Genomic DNA, 27,773 nt, shown 5'->3' on the forward strand with positions numbered 1-27,773 from the left:
TCCTTGGCCCACTTCCAAGTCTATCAAAATCCCATCCTCCCACCCACTCAGCATCCTAATCACAGGCGAAAGGATCATGTGGTCTCTCAATGTGCTCCCTGTGCAAACATGTCAGACCACAAGGCTTTGCAGAAATCAGAGTCCCCGGTCCATCCCACTGGGAAACACCATAAACTGTTAGGAGGGTCTCCCTCTAGTACACCTCCTTGAAGCACCCGCCCACCAGCCTCTCACTTCTGCTCTGCGTCCACAGAAACCAAGCCCGAGTCCTTCTTCCTCAAAGCAGCAATTTGAATATTTGAAAACTTGATGTTGAGCTTCAAGGACAAATGGCTCTGGGTTGGTTTTTTTTTGCTGCTTTTGATCTGACTGGGTTTCCAGATACAACAGCTGCCGAGCAGCCCTCCACGGAGCATGGTGCCATTTGACACTGCCCTTCTCAAGCCACCAGGCCAGGCTACAGTGCTGGAGATGGGGCTCCAGCAGTACAGAATACAGTGGTATTGCTGCCACTATAATGATTGGGATCATTATAATAGTTAATAATTACTCTAATTATTATTGAGCAATATCATTAGTAGTACGTCAGTGGTTAAAAACATTAAGCAATTGTATTACTTTGTACGTATTAAGTAACTAGTCAACCAAACACCCAGGCAAGTATCCACTAAGGGAACTATATAGTCTCCACTACCCATGCCCCACACACCACAGCGGAGTGGTTATATACATATGTCAAATTCCTTGGTACCATTCTGGTCCACAGCCTTAGAGGGAATGTCTTTAAAAGTGATTAAATGCCATATGATCCAACAATCCCACTCCTGGGCATATATCCAGACAAAACTGTAATTCAAAAAGATACATGCAACCCTATGTTCATTGCAGTGTTATTTACTGATGTAATAGCCAGGACATAGAAACAACCTAAATGTTCATCAACAGATGAATGGATAAAGAAGATGTGGTACATATATACAATGGAATACTACTCAGCCATAAAAAAAGAACAAAACAATGTCATTTGCAGTAGCATGGATGGAACTAGAGATTATCATACTAACTAAAATAAGTCAGAAAGAGAAAGACAAATACCATATGATACCACCTATATGTGGAATCTAAAATATGACACAAACTAACTTATCTATGAAACAGAAACAGACTCACAGACATAGAGAACAGACTTGTAGTTGTCAAGGGGAGTGGGAGAATGGAGTGGGAGTGGGGGGTTAGCAGATGCAAATTAGGATATATAGGATGGATAAACAGCAAGGTCCTACTGTATAGCGCAGGGAACTATATCCAATATCCTGTGATAAACCATAATGGAAAAGAATATTTAAAAAGAATGTATGTGTATAACTGATTCCCTTTGCTGTATAGCAGAAATTAACACAACATTGTAAATCGACTATACTTCAATTTAAAAAAAGTGATTAAAGATCACTGGAGTAGATCACTGTTCAAACTCTACTTCCTCCCTCTATGTATCTGCACCTTCCACCATGTGATTTTCTAGTACTTCCCACTAGACTAGGCTAAGCCCCGAAGTCTTTGGGCTTGGCCATATGAGTTGGGCCGTGCACTTGGTATCAAAAGTTTCCACCAGCCCTCATAAGCTTCCGCCTTCCAGCCATGGAAAGGACATACTCAAGACAATCACTGCTGCTTCAGCCTGGATGCCAGAACGAAGAGACATGGCACACTCTGAGACCTAAGCCCTGAAGCTCAGCAAGACAAGCCAAAGCCCAGCTGACCCACACCCTGCGAGTGAAATACAAGTATTTGCTGTCATGAACACTAAGATTTTTAGTTCTTTGTTACCTGGTGAAAACAGGCTGATACAGTCCCAATGCACATGGTTCCTCTCTCTTGACAAGTTTCCACGCTGTAAATGTAATAAGGGGGTCAGGGCTGCTCCCTCTGGCCAACAGCCTCTCCCCTGGCCTTCCACTGGTCCCCTTCCGAACATCCTATCAAAACTCTGAGACTGAGTTCCGCTACAAGGCCTCTACCCCAGCAAGGACTGGGATGCCTTGCTGAGTCAGGCTTTCCGAGCCCTTCTTTTAAGGGGAAATGCCCTCCTTGGCCTTTTCTTCCTCTGACCTAAGCAAAAGGGATGCTTGCTCTGTGTGGTCCAGCCCAACTCCCTAGAGTTTAACATGGGGTAGGGACTGAAGGTCCAGCTTCACCATAAACTGTTTCTTTGTCCTCTGTGGATATCTGTCTTCAGGGACCTCCCGGGGACAGTTGGCTGGTGATGGCATCAGGTACTCTGTGTCCCTGGAATGTTACCATTTCAGTATAGACCTACCATTCCCAGTAGAAACTGATAAATATTCCCATTCCTGTTTACCAACTGTTCACAGTACCAGTCTAGGTTTCTTTCTGGATATTGACATTAAAAGGTTACTCAATGATCAGGAATCACCTTTGTGAAAATCTGGCCATAACTTGTAAATGTCTGCCTCTACAGGCTGTTTCCATGGCTGCTCCAATATACTGCTTGCTGTAAGTACTGTTGCAGAATTATAACTGATATTGGCACAGAGCATCCTATTTCCCCAGGACCATTCTCCCTGTGGTTTTATTTTTGTGGAATCAAGACCACTCTATCCTTTCCAGTTAGAAGACCATTCTCTTCTGTCGAGAAAAAAAGAGATCAAGTAGATTTGAGTCATTTTCTTTGAGTAATCAATTTGTCTTTGGCTACGATACCTTTGGCCCCTTTTAGGGGCCTATTTCTTTCTTATTCTTCCTATAGTGCTAAGACATAATCTTTCAGTGCTCTCTCTGGCATCTTCTCCAAGCCTTCATTTTTCTGGTCTTCAGACATCCTAATACTGATATAGGACTTTCCTACCCTGTAATACTGGTATATGGTCAAATGTCCCTCCTTCCATCTTTTGCACAATTTTTTTTTTCCTAACAAAATCTCTGCTCACAAGAGACTGCTGTGTATAGCACTGTATCTCTTTGTTCCTCGCTGGAAAGATTTCTTACTTGGTTGACAGAATTTTATTTTAGAGGACAGGCAGTCTCACCAAAGCCATATCCCTTTTTATAGTCTCTGACTTTTGAATCATATTCATCTTTTTTTCTCAAGTCTTTGCAAACTGCTATCCATATCACCTTCTAGTCTTTAGCATAATGGTCCTTTGCTCTCATTAAAATTCAGAAATCAATTCAGAATATAATGAAAAATATAATGAAATACACTGAAATTGTTCATTTCCATGACCCAATAAAATTCACTCCTGTCAAAATGAAATAAACTAAAACACAGGATGGAAGAAGCCTTATGATCTAAAACGTTTGCAGTATTATTCATAGCCATCAATAAATGAAGCCAAGAGAACTGCCTGACAATAGGAATTAAGTAAATCATTGTTCAATCACACAATAAAATATTCTACAATAATTTCAAGGATTCTTTTGAATCATTTAAAATAACATGAAAATTAAATAATTCTTTGTTCAATATAAAAAAATTTAAGGTACAAAATAACTTCCAAAATATTCAAGAATATATAAGGAACTATATTTAATATTCAAGTATATAATATACATAATTTTTTTTAATTAAAATAAACACCAAAACATCAAGAGGTTTTGCGTTTTGAGATCATAGATAATTTTTCTCCTTGCCTTTCTCTGAGGTTTGCCCTTTTCTTTAATAAACATAGTATGTTTTTCTTACTGTAATAGTTTTACAAGAAAATGGGAACTAAATCAAGAGTAGCAGTGTCCATCCTTTCTACACTCTGAAAGATTAAATTATCTGCCTGGTAGACTGAGAACATTCTCATGCTCTGCCTGAAATATCATGTAGAAAAAATAAATTGTATTTCCGTGGAAAACTATGCACATCCTCCTGGGCTATCAGAGTCCAACCCTGTACCTATGTGCCTTTGAACTCCTTTGCCACTCTTTGTAAGGTGTAGGTAACAGATAAATGTATAAATTCTCTCCAGTCTGGTAGCAACTTCCTCGTGCTGTAGAGAAACCAATTTGTCTCCATTCACAAATCATCCTGACATTTCTTCACTTCATATGTATACCTGTGCTATTTTGACTGTCTGGTTCCCTCACATCATCTGAGTAAAATAAATTCCTTCATATGTGTTCACTTGTACATCTCTACGAGATATCATGAATTTACCTTTTCCTGAAAAATGTTTTAATAGTCCAAAACCTTGTTTTGTTTCACTGAGGACATAAACGTGAACCTAGATAATAACCCTTTATACCTCTGAAGATAAGGTTGTTTTCACGTCTAGACTAAACAACCAAGCCTTACCCCCATTCTCTCTCCCCCCACGGCCCCACTGCCTTTCCCCCTCTTTCCAATCACAGCAAGAGAGTTTTTCTTCATAGTTCCCTCCCAGCTTGTCTCCTTTTTGAGGCAGAAAGCAAAACGAGGACAATATTCCAATCAAATCATGAGGTACAGAGGCATTGATGAATATCATTACATATCATATCTGTAATGATATACTGATTCATTTTAGTATTATCAGCATTTTTATTCACATAAGCTCTTCTCAATAACTCAGGCACAACTTAGAGCTCATGCTACGTTTTTCTCAAGTATATCTGTTCCTGTGACTATTTCTTCTAAGTAGATTTTCAGGCAGACTTAAAAAAAAAGATTCATAGACATTTGAAACTTTCATTCACTCAACAAGTATTTATTGAGTACCTACTACATGCCGGTTATTATTCTAATCTCTGGGGATATAGCCTCCGCCTTCATTGGTGTTTAGAGAAACAGCCCAAGTTGCGTTCATGGAAATTCACTCTCACACTTAACACAGAACAAAACCAGAGATCCCAAGGGTGAAGGGGTGGAATCAGGACATGTTTCCTGTATTAAGAAATAATTCAGCTGAGAAAGAAAATTTACAATGTAGCCTTGAGTAAAGGATAAAAGTTCCACCAACATGGGAATGTAAACTGGTGCAGCCACTATGGAAAACAGTAAGGAGGTTCCTTAAAAAACTAAAAATAGAACTACCATATGATCCAGCAGTCCCACTCCTGGGCATATATCTGGAGAAAACTCTAAGTCGAAAAGATACATGCACCCCAATGTTCATTGCAGTACTATTTACAATAGCCAAGACACGGAAGTAACCTAAATATCCATTGACAGATGAATGGATAAAGAAGATGTGGTATATATACACAATGGAATATTACTCTGCCATAAAAAAAAGAATGAAATAATGTTATTTGCAGCAACATGGATGGAACTAGAGGTTATCACACTAAGTGAAGTAAGTCAGACAGAGAAAGACAAATATCGTATGGTATCACTTATATATGGAATCTAAAAAATGATACAAATGAACTGATTTACAGAACAGAAACAGACTCAGAGACATAGAAAACAAATTTATGGTTACCAGAGGGAAAGTAGGGGGGAGAGAGATAAATTAGGAGTTTGGGATTAGCAGATACAAACTACTCATATTTAAAATAGATAAACGACAAGGTCTTCCTGTATAGCACAGGGAACTACATTCAATGTCCTGTAATAAACTACAATGGAAAAGAATCCGAAAAAGAAGCTGAATTACTTTGCTGTACACCAGAAACTAACACAACACTGTAAATTAATTATACTTTAATTTAAAAAAAGGTTTCACCAACAAAAACACTATCCTTGTAACTATTTTACTTACAAATAGCACCTTATAAAGAAACAAACCAACCCAGCTCTATGGATAGGTGTGCTGGGAAGAAGTGGGGGTCCTTACCTCTTTTTTCTCACCAGTCTGTTCAGCAATCAGCTGGTCAAACACAGCCCCAAATTCTTCATGGATTTTCTGCATTTCATTGATATGACTTGCAACCTTATTCATAGTCTTGATGGCCACTGGAAGAAAAGAGGTCATGAAATACATGAAAAGGCTGTTTCAAGACTCTCATGGCGACACGAGCAAGGAGCAGATCTCAGGGGCCCGTGACTCACAATCCAGGTGGTAGTGTTCCTCGCTCTCCGCGTCCGTCAGAGCGAAAAGCTCCTTCAGCAGAAGCGGGTACTTGAGGATCCTCTGGATGGGCTTGATGAGGTAAGACTCCAGAGTGGACGAGTGCTGCTGCTTCGGGTTCTGGGCATCCAGGAACGCCTTGAACGCCGCGTCCATCTTGGCTGGAAGAGTTTAAATACAGGTTGTCTGGGCAGGATGTCCAAATGACTCCCTTCTCACAATTTCACTCACTAATTCCCAGATGCCTTTTTACAGGATTGAGAGTACCGTGAGTTGTCAGAGGGGGGAAAGAGGGCTCAGAGGGACAACTGCAAGGGCCTGTCCATCAGATTTATTTGTTTATTTGAGGGGCGGCCCAGTGAGTTCAGGGATAGCAGAGTTTGTAAATCTTACACACATAGATTTTCAGGGGCTGCTGTTTATCGTCCTTGCATTAAGAATGTCTTCTTATTCTGATACTTTGACAGCTGAGGCCTTACGGACCCTGGGGAAACTGCCCATCTCAGAGCTGGCCAATTCCTAGATGGTGAAGGACCCACCTGGAAGCATGCCTTTCACATGCAAGCCAACCAATCCAGAGCCACCTGCCTCCTTCCCTCTTCTATTAGGCTTTTATACTCTAGGCCACTATTTCCCCTGCCCTGATCACCCCAGAGCCAGGTACCAGACAACTCAGGACAGCCCCTCCACCCCAGAGCCTGCTGAGATTGTTCAAATTACCCAATCCTAAACCTGTTTACCCTGCCTCACCCATTCCTTCCTGCAGAAACCACAATAAAGGGTCTTGCCCATGTCTTCCCCCTCACTCATTCTGTCTCCTGGTGGGCTCTGGTGCTTCCCCTCATGGCCCTGCATGGCATAACACTCCCCCTTCTCGTGGGAACCATGAGTAACAAACTATCTTTCTGATGGCAATTGTCTCCTGATCTGTTGGCCTCACCATATGTGAATAATATGAAAGCCTACGTTTTAAAACACTCCTTATGCCAGTTTTTCTAATCTTTCAAGCATTTCCTTGCTAGTAGAACCTCTTTTGAGAAAAGGAAGGAAAATAAAAAGCAGCAGCAGCGCCTTGCAGCTCTGGTAAGTGGAGCAAGGCTGATCCCCTGCAGTGAACGCCTTTTAAGATCTGTTCTATGTTAATTCAGTGCTACCAGCTATTAGGATTTATTTCAGAGGGAAACATACATCTGACCTAAGGTAACTCAGGCAGCACTTTCCTCACCAGCTGGGCTTTTATCTGTGTCCCAGCTGGGCTGAAAAGCAGTCCTGGGGAGTTGTGGGTCCCCAGACAATTACAAAAGGTACCTGCCAGTGGATAATTAGGAAGACACGACTTATGCCTTCCAGGTGCAAAGAAATGGCGGACAGAGAGGCTGAAGTGAGGGCAAAGAATGGGAAGAAGAAAGGACAATATATCAAAGTGACTAACTGTAGGCATATATTTCTTAAGCTTCTGATAAAAATATATTTCCATCTCCAGTGATTAGGAATGTGAGCTAAGAACAGAAGATGTTGTAAAAGGACACCATGAAACTGTAAAATGATTCTTCTCACTATCTTTATTCAATTAAGATAAACAGCAATCATGTGGGGAAGGCCTGGTAAAGACTACAATCTTTTCATTTTGTTTAAGCCCCATTAAGAGGAATCAGTCTCCATGGGTCCAGCCACCAAATCCTTGAAGAGAAAGAAGACTGGGAATGAGATGGCCTCGGAGGAGCCCAGGGCCTCGGAAGTGAGCCCAGGCCCACAGCTGATGCACGAGGAGGCTGCAGCTTCCGTGGACATCCCGAGTCTTGGTCCATGTCCACAAGGGGCCTAGGAATTCCCCCTGAAGTCCTCATGTCCAAAAACACGGCCATGTGCGTTTAACCCATCAAGTGTATTTCACATCAGGGCAAAAGAGGGCATGGTTCTCAGCTCTTTGAGCTGTAAGGAGCGTCACTCCCATGCAACCTAGATGGGAGTCTGTTAAGAATCATAGGCTTTTTGTCCTCAAAGAGTTCTCTTCATCCTCTTGGCACATTTGGCCATTAGAAAAATGTAAGTCACACCTAATGTTTTAAGGGATGGTTTTGAAGGATTTTCTAATATTTTTCAGGTGCAAAAAATAATGGTTTTGAATTTTAAAAATCTATAGGGGCAGAATTTAATGTAATCAAATGATTAAAAGTAACACAACTGCTTTAAGAACTCTCATGAGTATATAATTTTACCCTAGAGCAAAGTGCTCTAAAACTGTTATGTTAAAAACTCTCATAACATAGCATTCAGTTAAAGTTTAAAAAGATGCACACACACAGAACTATATGACCAATTCAGCATGTGTAAAACCACTGACTAGGCCATAGAGCGGAACAATTTCCTTGTCCTACAGAAGGACAAGGAAATTCCCAGGTTCCCTTTAAGTTTTTTGTGCTGAAGTAGAACTCTTTTGCCTAGACTATGACTATCATTAAGTATGTCATTATCTGGGGCAGGATCTTTTGTTGTCCAGAGACCTGTGTTGTATTAATGTTTATTATAATACGTTTTGAATTAAATCAAGCTAGTTCTCTTTGGCAACAAACATAAATATAAGTAAATTATTTACAAATTCAGCAGCTGTTTACATGGCAGCCACAGTAAAGTGTTAAAGAAGAGTAGGCTGATTTCCAGAGATTCTTTGAAATCGAACTTTCTATTGGTTCTACTGTTTACCAAGGACATGTTTCTCTAATCCTTTAACCTATGAACAGTCACATGCAGAACTATGGAAGCGAAACAACTTTCTGGAGACTCTCAGAACACCCCATCGTCTTCCTAGAACACTTAGAAACACCAGCTTGCCAATCTAAAAATTCTCCTCTTTTCCATGCAAAATATAATTACAGCTGGAGTGATTTTTGTAAATAATTGAAACAATTTTAGTAGTGATGGTGGTGACCATTATCACACACCTGAGAACAAAAATAGGTGAGGGAAAAATGAAATGCCACAGAAAGGTGTATGAAGTGTGGTAGGTTATAACAAAATTAATGAAAAATAGAAATAAAGCAGGGGAATTCTAAACTCCCTACGTTTCTGCCTAATTGTAAAATGACTCATCAATTCTGGCCCCAAAGAACTGAGGCAAAACGTTCATGGTAAGAAAATTGACAAAACTGTTAATTCAAGTTATATTGCATTTCATTTCTCAGTACAGTTGGCCCCGCGTATCTACAGGTTCTATCCACAGGTTCTGCATTGTGAATTCAACTCACCATGGGTAGGATATATCTGGAAAAAAAAATTCCAGAAAGTTCCAAAAAGCAAAACTTGAATTCGCTGCACACGGACAGCTATTTACATGGCACTTGTATTTTATTAGGTATTATAAGTAATCTAGAGATGATTTAAAGTATATGGGAGGATGTGCGTAGGTTATACCCACATGCTACGCATTTTATATAACGGACTTGAGCATCCTCGAATTTTGGTATCCATGGCGGGGGGTAGGGTCCTGGAACCAATCCCCCACAGATACTGAGGAACAACTGTACCCTTAGTTGTGGCCTGTTGGAACATCCATCTGGCACAACAATGACTCTTAGATTTCTGTCCAGAAGCCCCCAACCACAGTTGGCCACACAGATGTGAACTGACAATGAACAGGTCCACCTGCTATCCAGTCCTCGCAGGACTTACCTTTCACCAGGACCTTGGGGACCTTCGTGTGGCTGGCACAGAAGGCACTGTAGAGCTTGAAGCGGTCAGCATAATACAGAAAGGATCCCCCCAGAGAGAACAGCACTTTCTGGATTTAACGAGAAACAATGCAGTTAGCTTACGGTCCTCCTCATCTGGAAATATCAGCAGGATACAGCAGGGAGCTCGCATCTGCCTGACTCTCCCCACAAATCAGCATCACTCACACCTGTCACAGCCTGTCTCAGCTCACTGATGGCCTATCGGAAAGTGTGTGGGCTTACATATTTGTGTAATAGATGCTGGATTTGGCTTTCTCGGTAATTACAGTCAAGATGTCACTGGTTTTCCAGGCTTGTGTCTTTCAGTGACCTATCTGGGACGTTTGAATGTTAACGAGAAAGTAGATATGGCATTTTGGAAAAGACAGAAATCTCCTGAATTCTCTCATTAGTTCCTGTTGGGAGGTAGAAGTGACAAACCAAATAAAGGCAGGAAATGCATAAATCTCCCAAAATAGAAAACACATTTCCCTAATCACTAACTCCACCCTCTCCAATGCCATGCTCTCTTCTAGCAGGAATAGATAAGAACATAAGAAATAGACTCAACTACAGGAATTAGTACTGTCTCCCAGGCCATACCCTCTGCCCCAACAGGATCAAACCTAGGTGGAGGCTTTCCCTATTAGGAATTTAATATGCCTGAGGTGGGATACTTTTTATCCTACACATTGTATATAAATATATGTAACAGGCCTCAGAAAAGTATCTTCTATAAGGTTTCACAATGATCTAGTCTAGTTCAGAAAGAGGTATTGCTTATTTAAGTTTAGAATTTAAAACGTACGGTCAAAGCAAAAAACTAAGCTATACATACGCATACATCCCCATATCTCCTCCCTCTTGCGTCTCCCTCCCACTCTCCCTATCCCACCCCTCTAGGTGGTCACAAAGCACCGAGCTGATCTCCCTGTGCTATGTGGCTGCTTCCCACTAGCTATCTATTTTACATTTGGTAGTGTATATATGTCCATGCCACTCTCTCACTTCGTCCCGGCTTACCCTTCCCCCTCCCCGTGTCCTCAAGTCCATTTTCTACGTCTGCGTCTTTATTCCTGTCCTGCCCCTAGGTTCTTCAGAACCACATTTTTTTTTAGACTCCATATATATGTGCTTTAGATTTGAGTGATAAATTGGGTTCCACAAAGTGTACTTTATTGAATGAACAATGCAGAGAAATCTGATAGACTGTCTATTAAAAAAACAAAAAAGGTTTATTATGAACCACACATAACTGGTAATTAGAGGCCTAAATTCTTTTCCTACATGTTGTACTTTTCCTCCTTTACTTTTCAAGCCCCATCCCTCCCCAAACCTCACCCCCTTGACCGAGAGGGTTTCGGGAGGGGCAGTCTGATTCTGCAGGTATAGTCACCCTTTGAGCCATATTCAACAATCAAATGAGAAAAACTATATAAGAAAAAGCTCTAATTGTAACGTCTTACTTTAGCCATATCAAGTCATTCATTTGTTTAACTTTATATTTACTAGGCACATACCATACAGCAAACACAGATAGAACATTAAGGTATTCATTTGTTCTTCCAGCCTTAAAAAATGATCTCAGAGCACAAAGTGTGCACAAACATGAGGGGTTTCTACACAAAGACTGCATTTCCCCCGTGTTTCTCTTCTGCAGGACTTCACAGAGCCTCTCATTGGCTGACGGACATTGCAAACTTCCAAGGGGAAATTTTATCAAAACTTATTTGACCTCAGAACCAATTTTTTTTTTCTAATACTGTCTTAGGCAACACAATTTGAATATTTTAACAAGTTTTTATATTTTTGGCAAATATATAATCAGGATTTAAATGAAGCAGCAATGGCGGAAACCAACAGCAACAGGTTTAAGAGTGAAAACTGACTGTCCAGAAGCCAACTCAGAAGTGCCAGAGAGCAGCCCCAGGGCCAAGAATACTGAACGTGCACCAGTTGTCATGTCTTACAGATGGAATGGAGAGGGTCAGATTAGGCACTAAATTAGTGAAATGAAGGTCGGGGAAGAAGGTTCCACTTAAATGGAAATTACAACAGTGACTGCTTAGAGTGAACTTGGTAAAAGGATCACGTGCCAACCCCTCCCTAGAATAACTCTGCTCATAACACAGTTATGTTCATATCACAGTTCTGATAACTAAACTCTCCTGAAGTGATCAACTGACTCTAAACGCAAAGAACTGGACCCAGAGCAAAAGCCTGCTACATGAATATAATGAATGTTAGATATTTTAGATTAAAACCAAATGTTTTCGGGTCTGTCCGCATTTTTATTATGTTCCACATTAAGCAACTTTCTGATTAACTGACAAACTACTGGCCCTCATCATGGTGTTCTAATATCCTATTACTTAATTTATCAATGAACCAAACTGTACTTCAAATGGATAGTATGACCAACTACCCTGAAGAGAAGAAAAATGAACTAACACAAGCAATTTCTGAACACACAAAAAATGAACTATATGCAGTAGTTAGGGTTAAAGGGATATTATGCCTGCAAATTACTCTTAAATGGTTCAGGGAAAACAATTATATTCTGTATACAGAGACACACACACACACATCCATAAAGGAAATAGGTAGGGAGAGAAAGGATAAAGCAAATGTGTTAACATTTGGAAGAAGGCTGGGAGAAGGCTATCTGGGAATTCTTTATACTATCCTTGCAACCTTTCTGTAAGTCTGAAATTACATCCAAATAAAAATAGAGAACTATACATGAATACACGTCCATATGCTTATGTGTATGAATGTGTGTGTGCATTCTAAATGACTCCTGTTGCAGAGAGGGACTGTAAAGAGATGACACAAAAAAATATATCAAAGGGGTAGTCTTCATCTCATCCTACAAACCTGTATACATACTAACATTACACAGCCAGGTTTCTGCAAGTGTTAGAAGACAGTCAAAGTGTATGGGGGTCCCCAACTATATGGACAACTGAACCCGAGTTCAACACAAGTGCAAAAGCAATTCAGTGGAAAAGGATCGAAGGATAGTCATTTCAAAAAATAGTGCTAGAAACATTAAATATTCATATGCAAAAAAATTGACTTTGATTCACACCAGATCAGAGACCTAAATATAAATCCCCAAATTATGAAACTTTTAGGAGAAACCATAGGAGAAACTCTTTATGACCCTGGTTTAGGCAAAGATTTCATAGATAAGACAGCAAAAGTATGACCCAAAAGAGAAAATATTTGAAAACTTGGATTTCATTAAAAAATAAAAACTTCTCAGGGGAGGGATAAATTAGGAGGTTGGGATTAACATATACATACTACCATATATAAAATATATAACCAACAAGGACCTACTGTACAGCACAGGGAACTATACTCAATATTTTGTAATAACCTATAAGGGAAAAGACTCTGAAAAAGAATAGACGTATACGTATGTATGTGTGTAACTGAATCACTCTGCTATACACCTGAAACTAACATAACATTGTAAATCAACTATACTCAATTAAAAAAAAGAAATCAACTTAAAAAAAAAACAAACTTCTGCTCTTTGGGAGATACTGTATGACAAGAAGAAAATATTTACAAATCATATATCGGTAAAGGGCTCATACACAAAATTTCCAAAGAACTCTCAAAACTCAATGATAAGAAAACAATCCAATATAATAAATGGGCAAATGATTTGAAAAGACACTTCACCAAAGAGGATACTGAAAGCAAATTAGCACATAGAAAGATACTAATAGTCATGTCATTAGAGAAACTAAAATTAAAGCCACAATGAAGTGCCACCACCTACCTGCTAAAATGGCTAAAATTAAAAAGAGTGACCCGACCTTGTTGTAAGAATGAGGAGGAACAGGTGGTGGGACTGTACACTGGAATCGGTTTGGAAAATAGTTCAACTGTTTCTTAAAAAGTTAAACATACACTTACCATATGACCTAACCATTCCATTCCTAGGTATTTATCTCAAGAGAAATGGAAGCATATATTCATACTAAAACTTGTACATAAATGTTCACAGCAGCTTTATGTGTAGTCACCAAAAACTGGAAAAAACCCAAATGCCCAAGAAAGGGGAAAGGATCACAAAGTGCAGTACATCCACACAATGGAATACTACTCAGCAATAAAAAAGTAATAATTACGGGTATATGTAACAACAGGGATGGAACTCAATATAATTACACAGTAAAAGATACCACATAAAAAAGCGTATATGCTATATGTTTCCATTTATATAAAATTCCAGAATGCAAACTAATCTGTAGTAACAGAAAGCAGACATAGTTGCCTGTGGCTAAGAGGCGGCCTTAAGAGGAAGGAATGAGGAATCACAAAAGAGCAGGAAAAACAATTAGGGGTGATATTATGTTCATTATCCTGATTGAAGTGATGGTTTCACAGGTGTACATGTATGTCAAAATTCATCAAACTGTACACTTTAAATATATGTAGTGTATTGTATATCAATTATACCTCAATTAATCTGTTTTTTAAAAGTATATGAGGGTGACATGTAAGCCAACACCATTGTGCATGAATCAATGAGCCTTTGTCAATCAGAAACACAGCACAGGAAATTTCTGTAATAAGGGAAAGCCAACCAAGGAGAAGGAGACACGTTGTCAGCATCCTCACTGAGGTACCAGTCATAAATCCTCATTCAGGCTACAAGGACATGGCTTCCCTGGTGGTGTAGCGGTTAAGAATCCGCCTGCCAATGCAGGGGACACGGGTTCGAGCCCTGGTCTGGGGAGATCCCACATACCACGGAGCAACTAAGCCCGTGCACCACAACGACTGAGCCTGCACACTGGAGCCCGGGAGCCACTACTGAGCCAGCACGCCACAACTACTGAAGCCCGCGTGCCTAGAGCCTGTGCTCCACAACAAGAGAAGCCACTGCAATGAGAAGCCTGTGCACCGCAATGAAGAGTAGCCCCCGCTCGCCGCAACTAGAGAAAGCCCACGTGTAGCAACAAAGACCCAACGCAGCCAAAAATAAAATAAATTTTTTAAAAAAAATTAAAAAAAAAAAAAAGCCTACAAGGACACTGTGTGCTGGAAGATTGTCTTCCTCCTAGATAATTGATAAGCACTTCCATTAACCAGTTTCCCAGAACAAGATAAGTTAATTTGTTTATTGGAAAACCAAGAGTGCTAGTCTAATTTGCTAATAGCAAGTATTAAAGGCCCCTACATAAACAGAACAAAAGGTAGGCACATCTTCCAAAGTAGAAGTCAGCAGATACACCAGTTTAATGCAAGTCAATGGTACTGGTTCTACCTCAGCCAGAAAAGCAAGATGCAGTCCGTTCCACTCTCAGACTCCCTTTAGGAAATGACTCCACTGGCAGTTCAGTGAAGACTCAAGACCACGGCAACAATGCCTCCTGCGATGTGTTATTAGGAGATTCGACTTGACCTACAGGATAGCCCACCCTTGACATTAAGAGGCAGCTTTACACTATTTGAGGATGAGACTTACCTTAAATTGATCAACTTTCTCAAGCTTTTCCAGATCAGGTACCAATCTCACTCCATCTTCTAGAGTTTTAAGGAATTCTACTTGAAACTCTACCATTTCAGTTAAATTTCCAAAGAGCACATCAAGCTGGAAAATGCAAAAGAATTTCATCAACCCCATATTTCATTGGTGCGCAGAACATTTATTTGCTTCTGATTTCGAAGTTTTTCTACCCATACTTATAATTATGGTATTGCTCCCACCACCAGAAGGTGGGGCAGCTCCCTCCTTCCTCTCCAAGTTCACACCAAGAGCTCTGCAGGCAATAATTTGACCTATTTATTACAATTAAATGAATTCAAAATGCTCTCAGTACTGTGTGTACTCCCCAGTCCTTCCTCTTCACCAAGTCAAGCTACAGTGTGACCCTCACAAAGTTCAGACAATTGCCACCATACCTCATCTTGGGTGAGAAAAGTTTCTTTCTGAAGAGGTTTTAGGTATCTCTCCATGAGACAGTTTAAGTCCTAAGGGTTGAAAGAATATGGGATTAGCACTTCTAAAAGTCTATAAAGAATCTAAAGAAAAAAAAATTATGTCCCAAATGCTAACATTTCAGTCTTTAGGTCACTGAGGTCCATTGAGGCAGAAGTGAGCCAACCTTTTCTCAAAATATTTCAGACTTTGCAGGCCATATGGTCTCTGTCGCAACTATTTAACTCTGCTGCTGTAGCAAGAAAGCGGCATAAATAATACATAAGTGAATGTGTGTGGCTGTGTTCCAATAAAACTTTATTTGTAAAAACAGGCAGAGAGCTGGATTTGGCCCAAGGACCATAACTTGCTGACCTCTGACTTAAAGACTAAAACAGATCACACTATTGTAACACGGAACTAAACATAACTAAATTATACAGTTGGAGTATATCATTATACAATTATCATAATTAGATGAATTATATAGTTATAGGAATATATTATAAATTATATAGTGTTGAAATAACTTTCTAGGCCCAAGATGGAGCCATTTCTGCCTGGGGTGTCGTGTCAGCAAACTTAAATTTAGATCATTTTTGTGTCCCTGTCAATACACCACTTGACCAGAATGTAGTATATCCACTCAGCCAATTTCCAAACGCCAGGCCAACTCTGGGCCTTCTCACCCCAACCAAGGTTGACTACGTGGCCCCAGCCAATCAAGTATTGCCTATTTGTCTCTTCCTTGTTCTTTATTCTTTACCCTATGAAAGCTTCTTGCCTTCTGTCCCATTTTGCAGTTCTACAAAAGGAGACTGTCCACTTCATGAATAAAATTTTAAATAAAGTTTTTATCGCTTTTAAATTGTCTTCTTTAATCACTTTTAAACAATAGTTGTATGTATTATAAATTATATAGGAACAAATGATATAGTTTCAGGAATATAACTAAATGTCAGAACAAATGATAACACAAAACAGTCCTGATATCCTGCTACCTAGACTCAAAGTAGATTGTGAAGATACTACTACTTGAATTTGTCAAAAACGAATTCAATTTTGGTATGAGCTCAACAACATATTTAGAAAGGTCAGAAGGTTCACTTAACATTCACCATCATCTCCTTTCTGAGTCAATCAATCAGTTATTTATATCAATGAAGTGCTATAAGAATAGATATGCTTCCCTAAAACACAAAAGGAGATCGTAACGTTCAGAATCAAGGCCAAATTCCATAGGAGAGACCAAGATACTCTTCAAGACCGTGATCTGGCTTTGCTGTTAGTCAACATCAGTATAAACACAGAGCCTGCATCCTTCCGAAGGACGGGAGGAAGGATGCAAGACGGAGGGCAGGAGAAGACGTACTTTCACATAGGTGCGCTCTGTCTCCAGGAGCTCACAGATGACCTTGCGCAGCTTATCGGCGTCCGTTAGCTGTCTCATGGTGGCCAGCTGAGGCCCGGCAGAGTCGTGGGGGGACGGGCTCGGGTCAGAGGGGTTCATCTCGTGCAGACTGCGGCAAAACGCGGCCACCTGTTCCGTGCTCTTCAGAGCACAGTTGAAAAGGCAAGACAGACGAAGTTATCCCTCACTACAGAGACTTGTCTGACATCTGTCCCTCCTAAAGATATTCTTCCTGGTTAATGAACTGCCACACATGAATCACATCTCTCGTTTCCCCAAATTGCTCCACACGTCTGAGAGCTCACTGAATGCTCAAAACAACCATAATAACAACTGCTGACATATACTGAGTGATCACTGCATGCCAGGCACTGGTCTGATTCATTTAATCCTCCCACTTGGTAAGTGAGGGCTATTATCATTCCTATTTTACAGTTGAGACAACAGAGGCCCAGAGAGGTTAAGTAACTCAACCAAGATTGCACAGCTCGGATCTGAACCAGGCAGCATAGCTCAAAGCCTGTGTTCTTAACCACTCTGCAAGAAGCTCTCCAATGAGGAGAGGAAGATACGGACAAGTGCATTTCACCCAAAATACAAGGGTAATTTATTATCAGACTCTCTGTTCAGTGCACTATACATATTTACTTTGCAAAGCTGGAAGATGATTTTATAAGCAAAGAGTCTTCTGTCTCTATTAAAAATTGACACGGAGGCAACTCTCTAGATAACAACAGATACATATATATATATATATATTTTTTTAGTTTCTGTCTCTCCAGCTTCTCCAAGGCAGAAAGATTCCACCACCACCAGCACCCACCACCTCCCCCCTCCTCCAACTAAAACTAAGGGGCATTGGCCCCTGAAAAAGACCTCAATAGGAGAGCTCAATCCCCACCCAATCTCTGTCCAAGATGATTCAGGTGGAAGTTTGGGAATCTAGAATTCTAAAATTCCAACTTTTCAAGTTATGCAAAACAGTTCTTCAAAGCAAGCGTTGAAGATGGACCACTGAAAATCCTGTGGAATCAGTAATCCCCCACCTTGGCTGCATGTAGGAATTACCTGGGGAGTTTTTAAACCTCCCAATGCCTAGTGCACCATCCAGATCAATTCGATCAGAATCTCTAGGATGGGATGTGCAAGTGTTAGTATTTTTTTAAAGCTCTCTATGGTATTACTCCAAAGGCTATTTTGTAGCACAACATCTAGTTTATTAGTTTATTAGTATTTGTTCTAATGTACCACTCTACAAATGTCTCATGCATATCTCCTTGAAAGTAGTGGCTGCCTTCTTGGACTGCTCTTCCCTGTTTCTATTGTCCAATTCACCCCTAGGCACAAAGTATTTCCAATATACACCTGTGCAGATAAAGAATTACTTTCAGGAGTGAGTAGGTGGGTATCCCACCTACTCACTCTTGAAAGTGAACATCCTGAGAAGACCATCCTTCCAAACACAACCGTTGGTGCAAAGAGCTGAAGGTCAAGGCTGGCATTTTGTGGTAGGCAGAGGAATCAAACCAAGTATATCCCATGGGGGCAATTCTTAAACACAGAGGAAGGCAGCTAACATTAGCATGCCTTCTCCTCATTAGCAAATTGCCTTTCCCTCATTAGCATAGCCCAAAGGGAAGGAAGCCCGGAATAAAGACAGGACAAGGACACGGGAAATCAGAACTTAACAAGGATGCATTAGCAGCAATGTCATGACAGGAAAGAGCAGAGCCAGGACCCAAATCCACGTAATTACTGATCCAATTTACTTATGGTTACACAGCTTATTTATTGCTAGCAAAGATCCTGGTCTTATATGCCGGGATGTATTAGTTACCTGTCAGTGGCACTGTTAAATGTTCCCTATGGAATCAGTGTGTCAGACACTGAATATCCCCACAAAGAACTCTCCCTTTGGTGACTGATGAAAAACTCACCAAAATGGGCTGAACTGTACAGCATGTGACTTATATCCCAATAAGGCTGTTAAAAAAGAAAAACTACGTTTTTTAATCACAGCCTGTTTCAGTAGAAATAAACTAAACAGTTTGATTTAGTTATGTTAGGGTTTTACAAACTCAATGTCATCATTAAATATAAACAGTTAAATATGGCTTTGTCCTAATAATTAAAAAGGAACAAGTAGGTCCATTTTAACAAAAATGTCCACACGCCTTTTAGATGATCTCATGATAACTGTAAAAGGCAACTGCATTATAACATAGACATCATGGAAGGGGGGCTGTGCCTCACCAAATGAAAATCCCATGGAAAGACAGTGGTAACAGCTGACAGCTTAAGTGCCCTGCCCTCCAGCTAATCCCAAACTCTCCTCTGTCACTTTGATTTGTCACTCGTCAAAACAACAAATGTATAACTGGCACCTTCGCTTACACAACGCTTTTCTAAATGTCCCAACAATAACCACAGCTGCCTGTCTTTACATGCAAATTAATAACACAGCTATTACTCATGATACCTACATCCATCCCCATATTCCCATCAGAGACACAGGAGACCTTTCTGCAGTTTTATCATTTAGACAAGTTGCCATGAGAACTCCAATGTCCTCACAGATTACACCAAGGATGTCCCACACTTTAAGAAAAGGCAAGTTATGACCTTGGGACTCTGACATATCAAAGGCAGGAAATTCAAAAGACATTTCCCTTTGTGCTCCCAATTTGCACCACGCTGACTTGTTGCCATTCTCAGCAATATCTAGCTCGAATAATGAAAGGCATGACATGGAGTTTCTGGGTTTTCGTTCCCTCCGTTTCACCATAAATACTCTGAGGTTTCCATTTTTAAGAGTGTGAGTAGGGTTCCTGACTTTGCCTATGTCAAGTCCACCACCTCTAAGGTTCAGTATTCTGAGTTTTAAGCAGGCCCATCAGGAAAGCTCAGGTTAGTGGGATGTGGGCCAGGGCCCTAGTGCTCTACACCTAGCCGTCTCCTACCCAACCTCACGTCTAACAGGCAGGTTTCCCCACCTTCTTCCTGGCACACCCCTCCTGAGCCAAGTCCTGGATTATATTAGGAAATACCTTTAGCATCCCAGGGGATACCTAAAAATATCCTTGAGTCCTCTTCTGAGAGTTCAGAGCCTTAGGCATCCCTTCCTTATAAGACAGAGCCTTCCTAAGCTAAGACAGATTTATCAGGGGGCGGGGGGGACACGGTTTCTCCACTGGCAAGCCCGTTCTCTGATTCAGGTTATAAACTCTCAGGTTTATAAAGGAACTGGGTCAATATGGACATAATCTTTTTACTGTCAATTCCATGTTATCTAAATAAACAATAAATAAATTTAATAAAATAAACAAGAAGACACAATAACAAGTTATATTGTATATATTGTCAAGGGGTGTTATTTATAAGGCTCTTAATGAAATTTTTGCTTGGAAACAACTTCAAAGGATATCATCAAGTTTGAGAATTTTGTTTTACTAAAATATTACCCCCCAAAAAATAAAATGCTAGTCGTCTTTAGAATACTTCTAACCTAGAGATTTTACATGTTGTGGCCCAGTTTTTAAGTCCCCCTGCCCCCATACTGTGGCCAAACTTATTTGCATCAAAACTTATTAGGACCTGGGGTGGAGGGGTGGGGGATGAACTGGGTGATTGGAATTGACATACATACACTATTGATACTATGTATAAAATAGATAACTAATGAGAACCTACTGTATAGGTCAGGGAGCTCTACTCAGTGCTCTGTGGTGACCTAAATGGGAAGGAAATCCAAAAAAGAGGGGATATATGTATTCGTATAGCTGAGTCACTTTGCTGTACAGTAAAAACTAACACAATATTGTAAAGCAACCATGCTCCAATAAAAATTAATTTTAAAAAACCTATTAGGACCTTCTCCATGTAGCTTGGCCAGGATATAGGATGTAGAAGGAGTTGAGTGCAGTGCTTTCCTCACTCTATCACTGAGTGACATGGCATCCTGGTCATTTACACATCAAGCACTGTAGCCCAGAAAGAGAGCTACCTTGAGAGGTCCTCAGCATAACTCCTGAAAGCCAAGTTTCCTGGAATTGGTACAAGTAGCAAAGGATTGCTGGAAAGAAGAAGACAGACACAGTTTCTCCAAGTCCAAACCTCTCCCCGTTTGAGGACTGCCATCAGTCACCCTGGAAATGAAAAGCACTTATGGGCATTTCAGAGCTGCCAGTTAAAACTGTTAAAGGGTGGCAGAGCTGCTCTACTGTCAGGATGAAGAGTTACCCACCCAACGTACAGAAATGAACATGACAATTGAAGGAGGAAACGGGCTAGTTTACTGAGGTCTGCATGAAGTTCAATGTTTATAATATCACTTTCTTCCTGTGGAAGATGAAAAGAAAGTACAAAAAGAGGGGGGTAGGCTTTCAAGTACACACTATCAACCCAAGCTACCCAGCTGTTAAAGCTCTTCCTGTTATGCAACCACCAAAGGCAATTTCTATCTCGGGATGAGTTCAGAGTTCTAAAACTGTCCTTTGAGTCTGACCGATTTAACACTTCCCACAGATTTAAAAGGGGCCAGAGTGGCCTGAAATCTTATAGCCTTTATTTAAGCTTTTTTGGGAAACAAACACCAAAGTAACATATTCCATAATTTCAGAGACCCTCATATACAATGATAACCCCTATAGTTCTCTGGCATCTTTTTGGTCTCCTTTTGAACAAACTTTGAAGAAGAAACATTCAATAAGGATAAAGGCTTACTTGAGTAAATCAGGTGTACTCACCATCCAAGTTCAATTTCATTAAGTGACCCGAAGTCTAATAGTCAACAGACTCTGATATTAATATTTAACTATTAAAAGGTTTAACTTGATTTTAAATTATTCCTCCCCCTTAACCCACTAAAAAATTTTCTTATTAAAGAGGCAACAATTACCGTAGGAATTGGCATACACAATATAGGTCAGTTGACATTAAATCATTAATACATTCCCTGGGCCAACACTTGTAAATCCACCTGCTTCTCAATTAAGCAGAAATAAAGTCAAAAGCACTTAAAACTTTATAGGAGGCAAGTTGAACATCCTTCTTCCAGAAATGCTTGCTGAATACTTAGGCTACCTGATCGGAGGTGGAGATGGGGAGACTTATCACACATTTAACACAAACATGTTCAAAATCTCAACACCCAAAAGAAAGAGGGAAACATTCAAATGACATTTAATTTTAAAAATAATAATAACAACCCACCTTTCTGTCATTTAGAAATGAAAAAACAGATACGTGTAAAGATTCTTGGCAAACTCGACTTCACTCCAACTACTGATGACCCCCACTCCCATGTTAAAATGTATATTCTCTATCAACAAGGGGATCTAACGGGCAGAAGCCTGCAGTATGGGGACATGGGACAAGCATGTCACCATCATTTGAACTGGGAAACAAATCAGCTAGAAAGTCGTAACATAAACAAAGGCTAGCAAGATAGAATTCAAACAGTGCTCACCAGGTGAAGCGTCCGATATACAGAATCACCGGACTTGCCACTGTTTTCAATCCTGGGCTTGCGCTTTATTTTCCACAAAGCAGACATCATCGGGAATGTATTCTCATGATAATTCTACCTCCTGACACGTTCCACAAAGAAACAGAAGTTTCTTAAAATACTCGGAGAGCACCGAATGCCTTCTGGCTCCTGAGAGAGCATCCTCCCATCCACACAGCCCATGCCGGCTGTGCCGTGAAGACATACGGCTGCGTCTCTACAGAGCGAGGACAGAGACAGTGCGACCCGACAGCAGCCCCCTCTGCCCGTCAGTGCCCTCTGGGAGGGTGTCAAAGGCCAACCGATAGACCAGAATTTATGCTTTGATTTCACCTGGCTAAACAGCAGAAGTTCCAGAAAGGGAGAGCCAAGAGGCAAGAAAACAATGCAAAAAAAAAAAAAACAAAAAACACCTCCCGGGATGTGAGCGTCTCTACCCTGCAGACTGAGATCAGCTGATTGGCCTGCATCCTGCACTGCACAGGAATATTAAACCCGCCCGGCTCCAACTTTGAAGACACCCCTCACGGAGTTGAGAGCAGACATTAAAAACCAAAACATTTTTTTAACAGTTCATATTTTCACAATGTCCCCCAAATGCTTTGTTACAAAACCAAACATTTCCAAGACAATAACAATTTGGACTGAAAAGAAAAAAGAAGGCTTTCCAATTGGAAATGCTCTGAAAATGATTCTCATACATTGGCTAAGTGGAAAACAAAATCACAGCTGCCAGGGGGTCTGGAATGCATGATAGGACTGCCCGGAGCTAATTAGCATTCATTTCCAGAGACAAGAGTTTTCAATTAGAAGCAGGGAAACAAGTGGGTGGGGGGGTGGTGAGGAGGTCCTTTGAGGTTGTCACCCACAGTCATAAGAGGAAGGAGGCGGCTTACAAAGAGAAAGGCCGCCAGACTGTCCCTGCGGTGTGAAAGTCCCACGCCCCAACCCCGTGGATGTGACAGTCCCGTGTCACCACCGGCTCAGCAACAAACTCACAATTACCTACTTGCTCAACCCCCGAAGACCACGTGCCGCAAAAACAGCCATCTAAAAGAAATTTGTAACAACACATAAAACTCCAACATGCATTCTCTTATCCCGCCCACTGTTTCACAAAATGATTCATTTAGGAAGAGCAGCAAAAATATTAAACAAATAAACAAAATCGACAGCCCTCATGTATTCAGCCAGAATAAAAAATGATTTCCTGTTTTATTTCATTTATTCATTTGTTTGTTTATCTATTTATCTAGTTTTTACATTCTACACCCAGCCTGGTGCATTCAAATTAAGGCTAAATCATCCTTCCACTTTTAGGCAGCTTACTTAAATATGAATGTTTGGTTTATCCTCAAGAAAAATGACACACTGATATAGGAGCCGCATCAAAAAATATTGATCCTTAATCAAGAAACTTAAGATATACACTGGCTCTTACTTTAAATCATGAAAAAAGACACGAAGCTTAAGCATTAGAAAAATATTTAAGCGGCTAATGAGTATACAGTTGCCTCTTAAACAACTTGGGGGTTAGAGGTGCCGAATATACTTGCAGTCAAAAATCCACGTATAACTTATACTCCCCCCTACCCTCATATACATAGTTCTTCTGTATCCACGTGGTTCGTCCGCATCCACGGTTCCGTATCCGTAGATTCAACCCACTGCAGATCGGTAGTACTATTTACTATTGGAAGAAAATCCACATATAAGTGGACCCTCGCAATTCAACCGCATGTTGTTCAAGGTTCAACTGTATATCTAAACTGGCTTATACTATCACTAATTAATTACTTCCTTCCTTTTTTGAAACCTGGTATTTAATACCAGACCTTAACAATCTGGCCAGAAGGTCATTTTAGCAAAGCAGTTAACAACAGAGAGCCTCGTTTTGTCATCTCAGAGCTGTGTGACCTTCAGTAAGTTGCTTAACCTCTCTGTTCCAATATCGTCATCTATAAAATAGGGGGAATAACAGTATCTATCTCTCAGTGGTATTGTGAGAATGAGATAGGTTAATATGGAACAGCACCCAATATATACAAGACACTAAGTATTAGCTCTCATTTATTACTAATAACGAAATCATTCAAATAAAGAAGATAAAATCTGAATCAAACCAACACCAGGAGCATTTTCAGGTACAGAATCACACAGTGCTCCTACATCCAATCTATAAAAAAAGGACTGTGAACCTATGGTGTCAATGAGTCCACTTTATGATCTTCAAAAATACTCAGATCATTACCCAAACTTGTCAATAACTTCCAAGGAATTCTCCTTTATGAGAGCCTACCATGCATTTCTACAGTGAAATCCAGGAACCGCATCGCCTGCTCCTATACTTGACCCTGGCTGTTCCAGGCACGTTTCAGGGTCTTGTTGTCAGGAGAAAGAGCCATGAAATCACAGAGGCACCTGGGATCAGTCAACAAAACCCTGGGGCCTCTTCCTTCCTCTCTGCTGCCAGAACCGAATATTATAGAGGACCCTGTTTGGGACTTCATGACTCACTGTATTTAAAATGGAAACAATCTCTCAAAATCCACAAAGGGAGGGGAACACTGGGCTATTATAGTGAGGTAAAAATGATCCAAGTTAAAAAGTATTCAGAAATAAATGTCTTAGATACAGGAAAAATAACTGTACTCCCAGATCAAATTAGAAACTGAGAATTAACATTTTTAGTTTAATAATAGAACAATTTAATAAATAGTCTTCAAAATATCTTACCTCACACGGAAATATCTGTTTCTCTTGAGGGCCACTCACCCTCCCCCACCCTCCCCAAAAAAGTAGGTAAAAGGCCACAAAAATAAAAAGTAACTTTAAACAGCTTTTGTTTGTTTTTTTGCCTTTAAATGAAACATGGATGTTTCCGTTTACTGGCTTTTTAATTAATAACCAACAACATAAAGCCTTTCAGTCTGCAGATATTAAATTTATAAACATTAAAATTACTTTAAAATATTAAATTTTATACTGTGCTCAACTTAAGACACTGAGAATGATGATCCTATGATGGCAAAAGAGAAACATATGGATAAAAGCAATGCTGAAGATAGTCTAACATATGCACTCAAGGAAGTCCTACAAAGATATATAAAGACAAAAAGAGACAGAGAAGTATACACAGAGCAATGTAGGCTTTTGAAATACTCATTCGGATTTGAAGAGTATAGTTCCATTATCAATATCAGTTATATTTTTGACCCAGCCAATCATCCAATTACTGGACAAAGGCAAAAATCACCTGATATTGTAGATGAGAAAAACAAAGGTATAATTTAAAGTTACATCATTTGCTCAGGTTAAGTGGCTGGTCAATGTCAAGCAAAAGAATAGGAGACAGACAGGGGGACCAACATAAATATGTCAACAACATTCTGAAAACAAAAGACAAATAAATATGGACATAATCACATTTCACTGTTTCTACTGGGGAGGGGGTCTTTCAGATATAGGTAACAGAGTTTTCAAATTGTTATACTCTGGAGACCGTGCTGAGAAGAGGTTATTGACACATAGAACTCTTTAGGAAGTGGAATAAAAGCATGAGGAATTATGGAAAACAAATTCACAGTTGCCCCAAAGAGTCAGGATAAGAGCTTTGTCACAGTGTTCAACCGGGTGAGGATCACTGTATTTGGATTAACAAAAAGATTGTTTCTTTCCCTCTAATGTAAAAGATGCTCACCTTTCACAAGAGCTAAACAGAGATAATGCAAAGGGAGTTTGTTGTAGAAACCATGAGTAGCAAGAAAGTATAACTGACCCAATTGTACACATTTTAGATGCTGTTTCGTCACACATATATGGAAGCATAAGAAGGAAACAGGATGAAATGAGACTTTAATTCATTAAGAGTGAGCTCTGCCCTATATTCTCACATATGGGTTTGTCCTCAAGGCTATAATTTGGATTTCATATCCTATTTAGTGACATCTCAGAAGTAAAAACACTTTGGTCCCATGGAGGGGCCTTCTAACCACATACAGCTGCAGAGGTGACGTGTCAGCTGTGATTCTTTGGTGGTTCAAGACATGGGATGTGCAAATGGAAATCTCTCACCTTGCTGCTGTGATCAGTCTCATCTGAGGATTCCAAGTCTGGCCCTTCAGTCTCCTCCGGAGCAGTCTCAGCACTACTGCCCTGCTGGCTGCAGAGGCTGTGCCCTGCAAGATGAAGTCAGAAGAACACATGGGTCAGCAAATAGTCATTGCTATAAGCCATGCCAGTGCAAGGGAGTATGGCGTCAAGCTCATGACGTGTACATATATTGTTAGACACTCCAAGTATGTGCTCCATGATCTTGGTTCAATAAATGTTAGTTTTTGTTGTTTTTATTGTTACCACGATTATTATTATTTTATAACATAGTATATTTTTTATTATTTATAACACATATTTTATAATATACAATAATTGCTGTGGACTGAATATTTATATCCCCCCTCAATTTCATACGCTGAAGCCCTAATCCCTAATGGGACTGTATGTGGAGATGAGGCCTTTGGGAACTAAGTAGGTTTAGATGAGGTCTTGAGGATGGGCCTCCACCAGAGCTCCCCTCCCCTCATGTAAGGACACAGAGAAAATGCAGCTGTCTGCAAGCCAGAAGACAGCCCTCAGCAGGAACCCTGATCTTGAACTTCCCAGCCTCCAAAACTGTGAGAAATAAATTTATCTGTTGTTTAAGCCACCCAGTCTGTGGTATTCTGTCACAGCAGCCCCAGCTGACTAAGACAATAATTTACTATCCATCTATCTATGAAATAAAATTTAAATAAAATTAAATTATTTGATTGATTTATAATCAAATTAATTGCTGGATCAATTACTTCATTGCTAAAATAACTGAATAACCCATTCTGAGAAGAACATTAAAAAAAAATAATAACTTTCATATAGATTACCTGGCAAACTTCAAACATCTTATAACACCCACTCTTCCCACCATATTCTATGCAAAAGTGCAGGCAACTTTCTTTCCTATTTTACCAAGTCCCTACTACAGTGGTTGGCTATGGTAGCCCCCTGCACTGGGGAAGAGAACATTAAGATCTCTTTCCTCTGGGGGGATTCTCAAATTTAAAGAGCATCTGAACTGCCTGGGGGTTCATGTTATGCAGATTCAGATTCAATAGGTATATGGTTGGACCTACGATTCTGCATTTCTTACAAGCTCCAAGATGTTATC

The 27,773-nt window shown here is 40.1% G+C and overlaps 1 protein-coding gene across 16 annotated transcripts in view; it reads right to left on the reverse strand.

Moving 5' to 3' along the window:
• TIAM1 (TIAM Rac1 associated GEF 1) overlaps positions 1-27,773 on the reverse strand; it is a 400,429-nt gene that overhangs the window by 16,253 nt on the left and 356,403 nt on the right. For 15 of the 16 annotated variants that reach the window (XM_082459733.1, XM_082459738.1, XM_082459732.1 and 12 more), the window contains 7 exons: positions 26,645-26,748; positions 17,026-17,205; positions 15,638-15,706; positions 15,201-15,326; positions 9,669-9,777; positions 5,981-6,160; positions 5,766-5,884 (listed from right to left, as the gene is read on the reverse strand). In XM_082459733.1, the coding sequence (XP_082315859.1) occupies positions 5,766-5,884; positions 5,981-6,160; positions 9,669-9,777; positions 15,201-15,326; positions 15,638-15,706; positions 17,026-17,205; positions 26,645-26,748 (887 nt within the window). The other variant, XM_082459730.1, reaches the window with a different exon arrangement.

This window comes from Balaenoptera physalus (assembly GCF_965194825.1).
Source record: "Balaenoptera physalus genome assembly, chromosome: 4".
In the NCBI taxonomy this organism is placed as follows: Eukaryota; Metazoa; Chordata; class Mammalia; order Artiodactyla; family Balaenopteridae; genus Balaenoptera; species Balaenoptera physalus.